This window comes from Ornithorhynchus anatinus, chromosome X3 (genome assembly GCF_004115215.2).
Source record: "Ornithorhynchus anatinus isolate Pmale09 chromosome X3, mOrnAna1.pri.v4, whole genome shotgun sequence".
NCBI classification, from domain to species: Eukaryota; Metazoa; Chordata; class Mammalia; order Monotremata; family Ornithorhynchidae; genus Ornithorhynchus; species Ornithorhynchus anatinus.
The window spans coordinates 10,848,628-10,864,501 of NC_041751.1; the positions used below are offsets into that span (position 1 = coordinate 10,848,628).

The following is a 15,874-nucleotide window of genomic DNA, read 5'->3' on the forward strand; positions in this document are numbered from 1 at the left end:
CATAGTAAGCGCTTAACAAATACCAACATTATTAAGAAAGAGATACACCAAGGCCAATTCTTGGATTGGTCAGAAGGAAACAACAAAATAAAATATAATTTGAAGCTAAAGTTGACAAAATCCTCCAAAATATTATATAAGAACATGGATAGGCCCTAACCAAACATGACTGTTGCCCAACTGACCCAAGATTTTTGAGTTTTAAAAATTTACAGCAATCTCATTTGGAGAAATAAATTAATAATAATCATTGTATTTAATTAAGCCACCTCTCAGGGTTGCACCTGGAGAGTTTCCAGTACTATACCAATCTCAACTATGGAAGGGAGAGTCAAACAGAGGCATACCCCTTTCACTCCTAGCCTGGGCAGTGGTCAGTGAGTGGCAGGCAATCTGTTACAAGTCAAAATTCCCCTGAGCTGGGCAGCAGCGTCATGGGAGAGAGTCGAGGGTGTAGACTCAAGTTTATTTTACGGAAGGAGGCAATGGTAAACCACTTCTGTATTTTTACGAAGAAAGTTCTATGGCTAAAGCACCGGAACAATTGCAGATGGAGGTGGGGCGTTCTGGGAGAGACCATGATGACACCATGATGTCGCTATGGGTCGGAGATGACTCGACAGCATAGACAAATTTAATTAAGCACTTACTATGTGGCAAGCACTCTACTAAGTATGGGGAAGGTACAAAATAATCAGGTCACAGTTTCTGCCCCACATAAGTAGGAAGGAAAACAGGGAGAGTCAATTTGCGAATGAGGAAATAAGCACAGAAAATTTAAGTGACTCGCCCAAAGTCACACAGTTGACCAAGATTAGAGCACAGGTCTTCTGACTCCCAGGCCCATGCTCTTTTCATTAGTCTACACTGTTTCTCAAGTAGTTGAAACACATACTTTAAAGCCTCGATCACTAAAAGAAAAACCTGATCATCAGTCCAGCAGTGGGATGCTCACGCATTTGCTTTTCCATTAACTCCCTAAACTCCCTGACCGTGTCTTTTGCTTGCATCATACTTTTCTGGACCTCCATGCATATGGAATTGATTCACAGACTGATGGTGTGTTAGTTCTCATTCTTTATTTAACCTCTGAAAGTAAGACATGAGAGGTTTCACTACACACCTGTAAAGCCGCTTCTGCCTCTTCTAAGGCCGGTTTAGCTGCCTCCAGCTTTTCCTCAGCAATTGCTTTGTCTGCAGAGATGCTGTCTACGATAGCTTGGGCTTTGTCCTTGACCTTCTGAACTTCAGCCTTCACCCGCTCTGCAGCCTGTGCCTTTACAGTCACTTCTTTTAATACCTAACATGTCCCCAAAACGATAACCAAAGAACACAGCTGAACGGCAGTGAAGATGGATTTTAATGCATGAAATTAAAACTGTTCTTTCAAAAAGAAAAAATCTTTTAGTCCCAGTAATATAGCTATGAAATACTGAATAATAAAAATGCATTTGATTTGACTCCTACTCCTTTACATCATTACTGTCAGAAGGGAAGGAAATAAAATTAGAAAACAAAACACTTGCACAAGAATGTCCCCACCATATCCGCTTTGTCATTCGCAACTTGCAGCTCCTTTTCTTTCACTTCTAGTTCTCTGCTCAATGATACGATCGACTCAGATGCCTCTTTCAGCTTTTCCAATCCGGTATTCATTCTAGAATCAATTATCAAAACAAGCAGTCTTTGTGGTGAACAACAATACTGCAAGACAGAGCTCCCTTTTTCAGAACTGTCTTTCGATTTAATGATGGCACTGCTCACTGTGAGATTGCATCCAGGGGTGTGAGCATTACATAAAGAGAATCTCTTGGGTACTAATGCACCGGGCCCATGAAGATACAGCAGCAGCCATCGTTTCTGTCCCTGAGCCATTTGGAGAGATTTCCCTTTCCCCTCTGCTGAATTCTGATTCTCATTTGCTCCAGGCACAGGGGGATGCCAGATGTCTAAAATTAATCCAAAGTACTTACTGAGCACCCAGTCTGGTCAGAACACCCTATGAAGCACTTGAGGGAGTTCAATAAAGATTAAAAAAACGTAATCTCTGTCCTCCAGAAGCATCCGATCTAAGCAAAAAATTAGTTTTCAGATGGTATATTATTTTGATTTTTGTCACTAACTCTCCACCCTATTTCTCCTACTACTGCTTCGCCTATACACTTAAGTCTTCACAGCCTATATATTAATCTCCCCTCCCACCCTGCCCCTACTAAAATTACTTAAGTACATATCAATCAACATATTTACTGAATCCTTACTGTATGAGAATACTGTATTAAATGGTGAACTAAGAGTCGGTAAACACGTTCCCTTCCCACAAAGAGCTTAAAGTCCAAAGGGGAGACAGACATCAGTATGGATAAATTATGTAAATAAATTATATAAGTGCTCAGAGTAGGGTAAATATCAAGTGCTAAAGGGCATAGTTCCAAGTACATAGGTGATGCAGAAGGGAAAGGGAGTAGGAATAAAGAGGGCTAAATCAGGGAAGGCCTCTCGGAGGAGGTCTGATTTTTAATATAGCTTTGAAGGTGGGGGAGCAGTGGCCTGTCATATATAGAGGTTGAGGGACTTCCAGGACAGAAGAAGGATGTGGCAAGAGGTCATCGGCAAGATAGACAAGATCGAGGTATGGTGAATAAATTGGTAGAGGAGCAGAGTGTACAGATCGGCTTATAGTAGGAAATTAGAGTGGTAAGGTAGGACAGGGAGAGCTGATTTGGTGCTTTAAAGATGATGGTAAGGAGTTTCTATTTAATGCCGATATTAAGGAGTTTCCGTTGCTTTCCCCCTACCTGCAATTTATTTTAGTGTCTGTCTCCCATGATTGATTGTAAGCTCCTTCCAAGCAGGAAATTCTGTCTACTAACTCTATTAACTCTCTCAAGTGTTCATTACAATGTCCTGATCCAAATCAGTGCTAAGTACACATTCTTGAGTCTTTGCAACAAATCAGGCTTCCTAACTTGATTGATTTGCAATCATTTTTAAGGGAAAAGCAAATCTTACCTGTGGGCCAAAGTCTGCACTTCAGCATGCTTTTCCCGATATATTGACTTATACCCCTGGATGAAGGAGAGGTAGGACTTGGGAGTCACATGAGTAGCACGGCGATATCTCTGGAAATATTCAACACACTTTTCTGCTACTCCATCCTGGAAGGAACCCATGCATTGGACCACCTCTCTTTTAGTTTCCAAAGTGCAGTCGATATCGTAGGATGATAAAAAGTGTTCAGACACTGTCAGAATAAAGACCCCCAAACAGACCTTGTGAGCTTTGAGCAAAACATCTTTCCTTTCATCTAAATGATTATAAATAGTCTGAATTTGAAAAAGATGCCACTGATGGGTGTACGTGGGACTTAAAAGGTCAGTGTGGGATCCACAGTCCTGGCCAATCTAAATGTAGATGATAATCCTGGCCAATCTAAATGTAGATGATAACTGTTAAGTGTTTCTCTGAGGAAATGTACAAAAAAAAAAGAGAAAAATCCTTGATCTATAGGCTTTACTAAAAATTTGAAATTTTTCCACAATGCAATGCCATTTTCCAGTCTAAATGAGGAAACTCTACATCCAGATTGTATAACATATTTCTATCTAAAACCAATACAATGAAATGTCTCCATTTACTCTTATCATATACAAAAACATTTGAAAATCTGACTTGGTTCTTTAGCCTGAAAGCCTTCCTCCTCTGCCCTGTGGTTCTGGAGACACGAGGGCTGGTTTAAAAAAAAAAACTTACAGGACACATTTCTGAAATTCAAGATTCTGATAGGCAGCATGCCCAAATTACCGCTTTTGCTAATTATTTGAAAGGGTATGAATACATCTGTTATTCATCAGGCCTCGCTAATTTTGGATAACAACTCGAACTCCATGTTTAAAGTTTGTATTTTAATAATTCTTACTTTCAGGAGTTGATGTAGTCCTTATAGTAAATAATGTATCAAAAGCAAACAGATGAAGCATGAGTTTGATGAAAATACAGGCCATATACACACAAATATAGTGGTCCTTCAAGTTTGAAGATGGTACTGTATCTTGTATTTACCCCAGGGTTTAGAACAGTGTCTGACACATACTAAGAACTTAACAAATACCACTATTACTATTATGACCACCGATGGTGAGAGTTTATCAGGGTATGCCAGCGTGGCTGACAACACTGGGTAAGACAGCGAAATTGGATCCGTGAGTTTGTGAGTTTCATTGAGAGAATCTTTTACCCCATGCATACTGTTTCTGTTGAAACACAGCAACTTGTCGGGGTCCATCTCATTTGTAGGGAGTGTTGCTCAGACATCAAATTGCAAATATCCCCTAGCAATGACCAGACTGGAGCTATTTTTCTCCGCTCAATAAATATGATTGAATGGATGAATGAAAGGAGTGATATATCCTTCTGTCAGAAGGATATCCACTGGAGTTGTTTTATTTTTATATTTTTAGCAGTATTTGTTAAACACTGTACTAAGCACTAGGATAGAATCAAGATAATTGGGTTAGGCACAGTCCCTGTCCCACATAAGATTAGGTCTTTAATCCCCATTTTACAGGTAAGGAAACGGAGGATCAGAGAAGTTAAATGACTTGCTCTAGGTTACGCAGCAGAAAAGGATTAGAACACAGGCTGATACTCTTTCCACTAGGCCATGGTGCTTTGTGATACTCTGTCCTGAGCTCTTCACATTTTCTCCCCAGTGCTCAGTAGCATGTATCAGAAGGAAGAATGGGGAGGGGGGGTGGGTCAAGGAATGGAACATTTCTGAGCCTTGACTGCAAAGATTTAACAGGCATCACTGTCCATTCTGTATCATTTCTTTGTAAATATTCCCCCTTGCTGCACTGTTGCATGTTATCCTCCGTGTCTGGAAGTGTTTTTTCCTTTCTTCTGCAGTGTCATAATCTTCCCGACTCCTCTGCTGTTTGTCAAGAAGACCAGTTTTCTGCTGTTTCTCCCCACCATTTTTTAAACTGTATTTGTTAAGAGCTTACTATGAGCCACACAGTATACTAAGCGTTGGGATTGATAGGAGATAATTAGGTTGGATATAGTCCATATCCCACATGGGGCTCACAGCCTTAATCCCCATTTTACAGATAACAGACACCGAAAAGTGACTTGTTCAAGGTCATGCGGCAGACAAGTGATGGGGCCTGGATTAGAACCTGTGTGCTTTGCACACAGTAAGCGCTCAATAAATACAATTAATAAAAACCCAGGTCCTCTGATTCCCAAGCCTGTGCTCCTTCCACTAGAACATGTTACTTTTCTAACATCTCAACCATCAATATTATTTGAGGTTTTACTTCATAGTTCCTTTTTGGTTTTCTTTTGTCCACCTTTCTGCTTACCACAGGGAAGTTATTTGGTTACCATGCTGTTATCCATTCATTTCATATGCCTCACCCAGTGGTGGTGTGATCAGGCAATAATAGTAATAATTATAGTACTTGTTAAGCACTTACTATGTGTCATGCACTATTCTAAGCGCTGGGGTAGATACAAGGTAATTAGGTTGCTCCACGAGAGGCTCTCAGTCTTAATCCCCATTTTACAGATGAGGTAACTGAGGCACAGAGAAGTTAAATGGCTTGTCCAAGGTCACACAGCAGACAAGTGGCAAAGCCTGGATTAGAACCCACATACTCTGACTCCCCAGCCCATGTTCTTTCCAGTAAGCCACACTGCCATCTCAGCATTGCTTTAATTGATGGTGGCCTGGCACTGTTATATGAACTCTCCCAAGTGCATGAACTCTCCCAAGTGTTTAGAACAGTGCTCTGCACATAGTAACTTTGCAATGAATACCATTGCACACTCAAAGCAAATCAACCAGAACTGTCAAGCAATGCAAATAAGTATACCTGAAGGTTCTTCAACACTAGAAACTTCAAGTTAGGTACCAGTAGGAATTTTTTACTCCTTACAGTGGTGCATTAAGGGGGTCACTAAGAACTGGGAAGCAGTGTTGCCTAGTGGGAAAAGCACAGATCAGGGAACCAGAGGACCTGGGTTCTAATCTCAAACTCTGGCACTTACCTGCTGTGTGACCTCAGGCAAGCTGCCTAACTTCTCTCTACTTCAGCCTCCTCATCTATAAAATGGGTATTAAATCCTTCTCCCTCCTACTTAGACTCCTAACCCCATATGGGATAGGGACTGTGTCCAACCCAATTATCCTGTATCTACCCTAAACTTAGTAGAGTGTCTGGAACACAGTGCTGGTTTTACTAAATGCTAAATTAGAACTAAGTACTGTTCTGTGTTAGTGCTTAGTACAGTAGTCTGCTCACAGTAAGTGCTCAATAAATATGATTGGATAAATTGAATGGACATAATAAGTGCTTAACAAGTATTATTATATTCAAATCAAAACTAAGGACCAAATCATAGGTTTTCAGAAAAATAAAAAATCTGTAGCTGCAGGCCAAGGGTGAATAGCACGTACTGAAGTATACAAAAAGCATACTGGATTTGCTGGTAAAGAGTAGCTCGAATCATTCTTGGTTGCTGTTTTCTGAAAGATGAGTATGTACAATTCAATCATTTACTCTTCCAGCCTGGATAATTAGATGGAAGCAGTAGGATAAGCAGTTGCAGTTAATTGCCCAACCTGGAATTCACTATGGTAGAAAATGAAACAATAATTTTCTATGAGCCTGGTTTTAATTATGTAAGAAGGGTCTGAAGCTTTTGTGTGAAACATTCAAGTTGAGGGAGTTATTTTTAGTGGAGGTGCAATAGGATTTAAAAATAGTCAATTGTTCTGTTTGAATATTGCATCTAGAAGAATTGTAATTACCGTATTTTGGAGGTTAGCAAAATTTCAAAAGAGGTTAATTGATTTGAGTAATGACTTGGGGCTCACAAAGGTACACAAAGGATTATTGGAGAGAAAGAGGGGAGTAATTTGCAATGTGAGAAACTAAGAGCTGTTTTTAAGATGATTAAAAAAAAAGCTTGCATTATTGTAAGGGTTGTTTTTTGAACACGGGGGTTTATGGGAACCTGGCATTTTACAGTGTGAAAAAATCATTCGTTTAGAATGTGTCTTTAAAAAATCCAGTCGTGATGAATCAATTTGTGAAAAATGTTTTGAGTGGAATTCCACATATTTTATACTTTTATATGTATAGTTATTGAAGATTAAACCAAGGAAATCATTTGGCCAAACTATAACTTTACATCAAGTGCTAATACATATGGTTTCATATTTCTGTAGTTTTTATTTTCTGGTCCAGTGCTACTGGTTCATGAAACTATTAGAGTAAATAGTTGACCTTAAAAGTCAATCAGTAAATAGATTAGTAAAAAGTCTTTTCTGAATGAAAAAGATAGTTTCAATTGGATTAGGGTCTGTGGGTGAAGTCAATAATTCAGTCTCTAACCAGGAGCCTCTATAACAGGTATGTTAGCTGAAGAACAAACTTGAAATATGAATTGGCTTTGCTCATCAGTCTGAGGCTGCTTTGTCTTTTTTTAGTATCATAAACAGGCCATATCTTCTGCTAATTTAGTAACCTAAGGCCCATTTACAGTATCTGTTGGATGCATTTGATTCTCAAGTAGGAATGTTCAAGGAATCCAGACTGTATTTTGATATGTCCCCCCAAAAAATGATTACTTTTAATAGTCCAACCTTCCATTAAATAAAATTTTAGAACATTTTTATATAAGAGAAGGGATGCACTTGACAATGAGGCGCTTTTTTTTTTTATCATTCTGTGCAGATGTGACACGAATAGCCTAAAACTACGCAGTACCATCTTGCTCTTCTCATTTGTATTTTTGGTATTTATCATTGTCTTAGTAAAACCAAAAAAAACCCAGTGAAATACTATTTCATCTTTCCCTGTATGTCTATCACCAGTCCTCTGACCCAAGTCAGACTTAGAACTGTGTTTGACACATAGTAAGCACTTAAATACCATCATCATGACTATTACTTTTAGACTGTGAACCCCTTTGGGGATCAGGGAGCGTGTCTATTTCTCATCCATGTATTTTTTTTTCCAGAGCTTTGTACCCAGGAGTAATCAATGTATACTATGACTATTACTTCATTGTGTGCATGTAAAGATTGTTTTTTGCTGGACCATTGCGATTATTTCCCATAGTCCCTGATGCTTTTTTTGCTGCTCCTCAGATTTTTCCAAAAGTCTGTCTCAAGTCACCCCATTCTGATTGCTGCCTCCAACCACTGTCTACTGCTACATCCCATAACTTGATGGGATTGCATCATTGGATCTTCAGAGCATGTCTTCTGTCCACCCAGTTTAGCATTACCCCATTTTATCTCATCACACCTAGAGTAGTTTTTTGGATCTCTCACTTTTCATCCATTTGCCTCATCTCTCATCCAGGAAAGGAGAGATGGGATGAGAATGCCTCAGTGATGGTGGGTCTGACTGTATTCCAGGACCTCACTGTGCATGATCTTATCTCATTAAGTGATGGTAAGTATTGCACCTAGAGAGCATTGGTAGAACTGTTCTGAAAATCAGGAAAGACATTTCTGGAAGATCCAAGTCTCACAGCTCAGAAACCTTTGTAAACCAGTTTGGTCGACATCCAAAATTGAAAATTGTAAACATACCAGAAACCAGTGCATCCTTAGGCCATCGGCTGAACCAATCTGTAGTGCACCCTGAAATGAGTGCGGGGAACTTCAGAGCTCTATTGCGGAATTTTTCACCCACTGGAGAAAAGCAAAGGATAACATGGAGGTTGTGCCGAACCCGACTCATGAAGTAATCATACAGATTCTCATTGGTTGGAGGATGCTTAGGATGCTCCCTCTTCAAAACTGATATGAGGTCACCATTGATTTCATCAGTTTCATCCCTGGCAAACAAGTTGGATACCTTAAAAGCAAGAACAGCTATTCAATTCTATTATCAGGTAAATGTAAATACATTATAGTAGAATTTTTTTTAAAAAAAAAGCTCTCCCAGGAACTCAGTACAATGCTGTGCACACAGTAGGGAAAATACTTCTGATGGATTGATAAGTGAGAGGTACATACAGCCATTTAAAAGCAGAGGGCAAAATGAGATAAGGAGAAAATGTTTATTCTAAACTTCCACAGCCTTATACAGACCATGCCTCCTTGAGCCCCAATTAACAACAGGATTTTCAAAGTCAGGAGTTCTGCCACAGTGGTTTAGCGATACCTGACCTATCGGCCAGCAAGTCAGTTGCGGAAATTTGATACTCATTTTCTTTGTCACATTTCTTGTAGATGGGTTGAAAACCAATACACTGGGGTAATGCAGGAAAGATGTCTTTCCAATCAATTGGGTTCTCCTGGATTCTTTATCTACCTGATTGACAGCTCCTTCAGCAGTGCTGTTTTTTTCTGTATTTTCCATCCCCTGCCGTCAGCTCACCTGAACTCTGGGGACTGCTCTGGGGTCAACGAGGGTATGGAAGGAGCAAGGGTCCCAGGCTGAAGAATGAAAAACTCTAAATTTCCATCTCTTTCCATTAGGAAGATACGTTGATGTCTAACCACCAAAGTTGACAATTCAAGCTGCTCTGGGATACCTGGATCCAGAACCGGTCTTCTCTGCCCAACACAATCCCTGCTATCGTTTGCCCAATACAGAGTGCCCAATTTATCACTGTGAGCATAGGGTCGGAGATTTTAGGAGAGATGAGACTGGGAGGGGACTGGCTTTAAAGGGCTAGTGGGACAAAAAGTTGCCATATGGATTCTAATTTTCCTGATTGGAAACTGTCAGATACCCCAGCTCAAACAGCTGTGCAGACCACTATCCACATTGCATAGGAACCTATGGTTAGCACAAATTAGGAAGCTTGTGGTTATTCAGGCCTGAAATAGAATCTTCTCTAGGAAAATTTTAAATTTGAATCCTGTCTTTTGAGGGCCTGCCACAGTTTCCTCATGCCCATTTCATTTCTTTGGATCAAACATTATTAAGAGCCTTCTATGGAGACCCCCCGCAAATGGTTTTCTTCCTCATCTAACAATCACTTAATATTTCAGTCACACAATTCAATTATTTGATGGCATGCAGAGCAGATAGCTAGAAAGAGAAATGGAGAGTGAAGGAAGAATCCAAAGCATTAGGAAAAAACACTCAGAAGTCCTACCTCACCGGATGACAAAACATTATTCAGGTATTCCAAGAATGACTCCTCTTTAATCTCATTGTCTGTAAAAATGAAACTGATGCCTTTGCCATACTGGCCTGCCGCTTTGTACAAAAACTTCAAGTCTTCCATCAGATTTGTAGTGGTGTAGGATCTAGAAAAAAATATTACGATTATGCTGTGGGCTAAATTTCACCACAAGCCTTATAATCTACTCATTCTGAACTGAAGTTAAATTGGCTAGATAGAAAACAGATAAATTGACAACTGGGGATTAAATAATGTTCACTTCTAATAATGTATTAATAGAGGATCATATGGGAGTACAAATGCAGAGAAAGTGATTGGAAGAAGTTGAAAAACTGCTTGACAAGGTTGAAGCAGAAAATATATGAAGAACTGAAAGAGTTTGTAAGCTTGCACTTTGTAGGATAAAGAGAACAAAAACAGCCTGTTCCCCTCATCTAAAAAAGCCTCAGACCACTTGTTCCAACATTCGAGGTATGAAAATATAGGAGTCAATTTTTCACAGATGATATTGAGAAATTTTGGTGTAGTGTTTATTATATACCCCTGTCAGATCAGGGAACCAATCTAAGCTAAATCAGGGGCAAGGAAAATATCTTTGATTTCCTTTGTATTTTTTCCCAAGCATCCAATAGCTTCTCAATAAATATTACTGTTCTTGATACTGATGGATGTCATGAATCTGCTGCTGGACCTGCCAAATCTCACAGCAAGCCCTTTCAATTGGACCACCACTGTGAAAATTCAACCAGAATGATGCTCAAGCCAATGAGCGCTTAGACCAGTGCTTGACACATAGTTAGTGCTTAACAAATACCATTAAAAAATAATTCAAAGAAGTCTCCTTTTAGTGAGGAAAGGAAAGGACACAAAGGTGGTCTTTGAGATAGATATTAATGTGCCATTCTTCTGGCTTTCATTCAATAGTATTTAGTGAAGGTCTACTCTGGGCAAGGCACTGCACTGACTGCTGAAAAAAAAATACAAGAATGAGAATTAGAAATTACACAGGTTCACCTTCAAATATTACATTGTATTTTGCATGAGGTGAGGTGTCCAGAACATCTTCACAAATGGTCAAATGGAGTAAAAATTATAGTGACTCAATTGGAAGGCAGCAAAGTCAAAGAGCCTGGAGGGTGTTTACATTTGATAGAAGCAGATATTTTCTTTCTCAAGTTCTTCGGTCACCATCATCACTGATGAATGTTAAAATCCATTTGAAGGTGATAGGTATGGAAGTCTGACAACCCACCTGGTTAAAGTGATCTGAAATATTTCGTAGCCAGCAATGAATGAGGCCAGTTTAGTTAAACTCTGCTTCCCAGACCCTCCAACACCAACAAGGAGAGCATTTCCTCGAGGGGTACGAATCACCCGAGAAATCTGGAACACATTTTGGAACAACTCAGACATCAGATCAGACATGTGAAAAAAACATTTGCATCATGAATGCACCATGGCCATCATTATGGAATCACTTCAGTGGATGAGTTTTATGATCACGGGATTGAAAGGCTAAGGACAAATAGAAGAACACTAAGTTTTTAGGAGAAAACCAAATCCACAGGCAGGGTTATTTTTTATGGTCAGGCTACTCAGGCTGCCATTAGGTATTTATTATTATTATTATTATGGCATTTGTTAAGTGCTTACTATATGCCAGGCACTGTACTAAGTGCTAGGATAGATACAAACTAATCAGGTTGGACAGAGTCCATGTCCCACAGGAGGCTCTCAGTCTTAATCCCAATTTTATAGATTAGGCAACTGAGGCACAGAAAAATTAAGTGACTCGCCAGAGGTCACACAGCAGAGAAGTGCCAGAGCCAGGATCAGAACCCAGGTCCTTCTGACTTTCAGGCCTGTGCTCTATAACTAGACCATGCTGTTTCTCAGCACTCTCGGCCTTCTAAGGTTCCAATCAGCTCAGCTGGTACGAATCTCCTGCCTGTGAATCAATCCAGCAATTGTATTTATTCAATGCTACTGTGTGCAGGGCACTTTTTTCCAGACATGGGAGAGTAAAACACAATAGAGTTGGCAGATACAATCCCTGGCCTCAAGGAGCTCAGCCTAGAGGCTGTCACTTTACCTACTCAAACATTAACCAAATACAGCTCCTTCTCCCCTGGGAGCCTTTTGAATTAAGGCTGGTCCTGTCAATGGGGCTCAATAGAGAAACCTGAAAAATACAATTTTCCATTTTCAAGCATTAGGACTTAGGGGAAAAGTATGTGACACTTCTGTTCCATAAAAGTGTTTGTTCTATTTTCCCCAATAGTCTCATTTCTTAAAAAATCTGTTAACCTACTAAATATCCAACAATCACTCTCTCCACTTTCAAAACCTTGTTGAAGACACATTTCCTTCCAAGAGGCCTTCCCTGACTAAAGCCTCATTTCCTCTTTTCCCACTCCCTTCTGCATCACCCTTGCACTTGGATTTGCTCCCTTTATTTGCCCCTTCCTCAGCCCCACAGCACTTAGGTACATATCCATTATTTATCTATTTATATTCATTTCTGTCACCCCTCCAGACTGAAATCTCATTGTGGGCTAGGAATGTTTCTACCAACTCTGTTATATTGTTCTCTCCTGAGCGCCTATGTACTGTGCTGTGCAAACAGTAACCACCGAATGAGCACAATTGATTAATACAGTAGTGTGTATGTTCTTAAAACATTTATTAAATGTCAAATCTCGGTTCAGGGATCCCATACTTCTTATTAATGGGAAATCAATAGAGGATTTTCACCCAGATACTAAAAGTTACCTAAATATAAGTTATTCTTTTCATGACATGATAACGAGCAGCCATTTTAACTGTTTTCTCAACTCATATGTCAGCCGCATTCAGACTTGGCAATGAAAACACTGAGCTACAGGCACAATGCCCCCACTAGATAAAATTATCCTATCATCACACATCTGAAGTGCACCCAACATAACATCAAATCTATAGGCATGACATGTTGTATCTAGTTCAGATATTAAGTTAGAACATGTCCTTAGGTTTATTTTTAAATGGCCAATTCCTCAGGGAGAAGAAAGAATAAAAAAAAAAATCAGGTGTCAAGCTAACAAACTGTCATTTCCACAAGGCACTATTAACAATAGACACTGTACCTTGACCAAATGAATCATAGCATCTGCAAAAAACACCATATCCATGCCTGTTCCACGGACATTCTCATTATATATTTGTAGAAATGTATTTAAACGATCTCTGAGACGAACAAAAGATTCGATCGGCTCATAGACCTTTGGAATGTTGACTTCGGTTTCTTCAGTCTCCTCCGCTGAGACAGAAATAAACAAATGATTTTAGGATGGAAATAGTAGCTGTTTCTTCTTTCTCCAACTCGGTTTCAAATTTGTTACAATTTTTTTCATAGTTTATCACCGCAGATAGAGAGTATTAAAAGCACACAAAAGAGAGGCAATCACAGAAGAGCAATCTTATCTAGGTTTTAGGAAAGGTGTTCATTCCATCCCTTTTGACATCCTCACTGAATGTTAGATGGCTGTACAACTGTCAGTAAATCAATTAATTGTATTTATTCAGTGCTTACTATGTGCAGAGCACCATATTAAGGGCTTGGAAGAGTACAATCCAACAGTGTTGTTAGACATGTTCCCTGCCCACAAGAAATTTACAGGCTAGAGAAACTGTCTTGAGGGTCGACATGCCAACTGTGCCATGTTGCACTGTAATATTGTGGGTCCCACAAGAATCGGGCTTTTTTTAATGTTATTTGCTAAGTGCTTACTATGTGCCAGATGCTGTACTAAGCGCTGGGATATATATAAGCTAATCAGGTTGGATTCGGTCAATGTTCCACATGGGTCCCACAGTCTTAATTCCCATTTCACAGATGAGGTAACTAAGGCACAGAAAAGTGAGACTGTGAGTTCACTGTCTAGTCTGTGAGCTCGTTGTGGGCAGGGAATGTATCTGATGTTGCTGATTTGGGAGATAATCCTCTCTCAAATACATCCCCAGTAATAAATGGGATCCCAAGCACCTTCCATCAAATGATGCTTAAACCTATTTATTACAGATAGATAACATATATATGGATCTTAAAGACCTAACTTTTCAATAAAAGTATTATGGAAAAAAAACCTGTCATTTTGGCAAGAGGGGAATAGAAAACTGGAGTCACTTTTTCTTAAATCCACTGTTACTACCTCTTACATTAGCAAGATGTATAGTTTGGTTTCTATCCCACTGAATAGTTTGGTTTTCAGCACACTGGGGTTACTAAGAAATGACAAATAAGTCTTTAATCTTTCCCACACTTCTGATTTTAGTATTGTGTCATCGCCATGGGGCCTTCTCTACTGCTGCCGCCTCGTCTGGGACACGACTTGATCCTACTGCCACATAGGAGAAATTTCTGTAAAAATGCCTTTGTTTCCAAAATGATACACTTCGCCTCACAAGTGCAAAAACAGCCTAAAAGTAGTTTTGCTAATTTTAACAGTAAATTATATGCAAATTGGCAAACAACCTTCTCAACTGGTTTACAGAGGAAAATGACTTTAAGCTACAGTATTTTCCCAAATTAATAATGGTATTCGAAGAATATCCTGAAAAATGTTATGAAGACATAATCCATTTTAAATATACAAAAGAACACACAAGACTTTTCAGAATTTCAAAATTTGCATTCAAACCAAAAAAACTTTTCACTCCCAAAAACCAAATTGGAAATTGTTTAGTAATAGACAAATGAATGTGTCAATGACACTTCTACTAAATAATAGAATCTGGGCACTTGGAAATTAATTAGATGATTTTTCACATTTAAAAAATTGCATAACATCATATTTACAAAGCTTTCAAACTCTTCCTGTTCTAAGGTATCCATAGTATTTTTTAACATTACTGGGATCTAAGACTGGATCATCCGTTATGCTCTAATAGTATTTATTTGACAGAAAATGCTGAATTCTAACGTTGTCCCAAATGCACTAAAATGCTGATTATCCAAACATCTGTTATCCACACTAATCAGGTCTCCAAACTAAGACAGTTTGAATAATGAAGAAAAAAAAATCAAATTTGAGAACAAAATTGGGTGAACACCTGTCTTGGAGAGTCCAACCCAATTTTGTTTGTGTCTTCAGACTTGATTATCTCCACTAGGGCTTGGTGCAAATTACTCCAGATAATCAGTGTATTTTTGTAATAAGCCACCATGTTCCTTAAAATTAGAAGGGACAGGGCATTTGCTGTCAAACTATGCTTAAGCTGTAGTTTATTCCTTGTTAAACTACAGGTTGACTATACTTTCAACCAAAGGTAGATGGTATTAAAAAACATACATTGTGACTGTTTTATCATTCTGATGTTTTCTCTTCTCCTGGCCTAATTTTTTAAAATGTGTCAGTTTGGGGTTTGGGGTTTTGTTTTTTTATTGTTGTTCTTGTTTTGGTATGGAGACAGTACCAAACACATCCCCAGCAATAAACCTACTTTTCCCACTATCATTCAAATCCTTCTGACCTACAGCTTCATCGCTTATATTATATTTGCAGCTAAATATCATCTTAATTGCCAGACTTGCTAAAGACAAGTTGTCTCTCTCCACCATCTTGAAGGCATAAATATATGTCCAGGAAGCTGCATTTTTCTATGCTGCCTAGTATAAAAAATTTCAATTCCAAAATGTTATTTCACAGATACTCCAATCTAATATGCAGTGATG

The 15,874-nt window shown here is 39.0% G+C and overlaps 1 protein-coding gene across 1 annotated transcript in view; it reads right to left on the minus strand.

The window, feature by feature from the left end:
* The window catches only part of DNAH5 (dynein axonemal heavy chain 5), a 174,361-nt gene that overhangs the window by 48,293 nt on the left and 110,194 nt on the right, over nucleotides 1–15,874 (minus strand). The window contains exons 52-58 of the mRNA XM_039910642.1: nucleotides 13,287–13,459; nucleotides 11,414–11,544; nucleotides 10,132–10,285; nucleotides 8,612–8,879; nucleotides 3,013–3,244; nucleotides 1,543–1,657; nucleotides 1,124–1,300 (exon numbers count right to left, since the gene is read on the minus strand). Coding sequence (XP_039766576.1) covers nucleotides 1,124–1,300; nucleotides 1,543–1,657; nucleotides 3,013–3,244; nucleotides 8,612–8,879; nucleotides 10,132–10,285; nucleotides 11,414–11,544; nucleotides 13,287–13,459 — 1,250 coding nt within the window. The remainder of the gene's footprint in view (nucleotides 1–1,123; nucleotides 1,301–1,542; nucleotides 1,658–3,012; nucleotides 3,245–8,611; nucleotides 8,880–10,131; nucleotides 10,286–11,413; nucleotides 11,545–13,286; nucleotides 13,460–15,874) is intronic.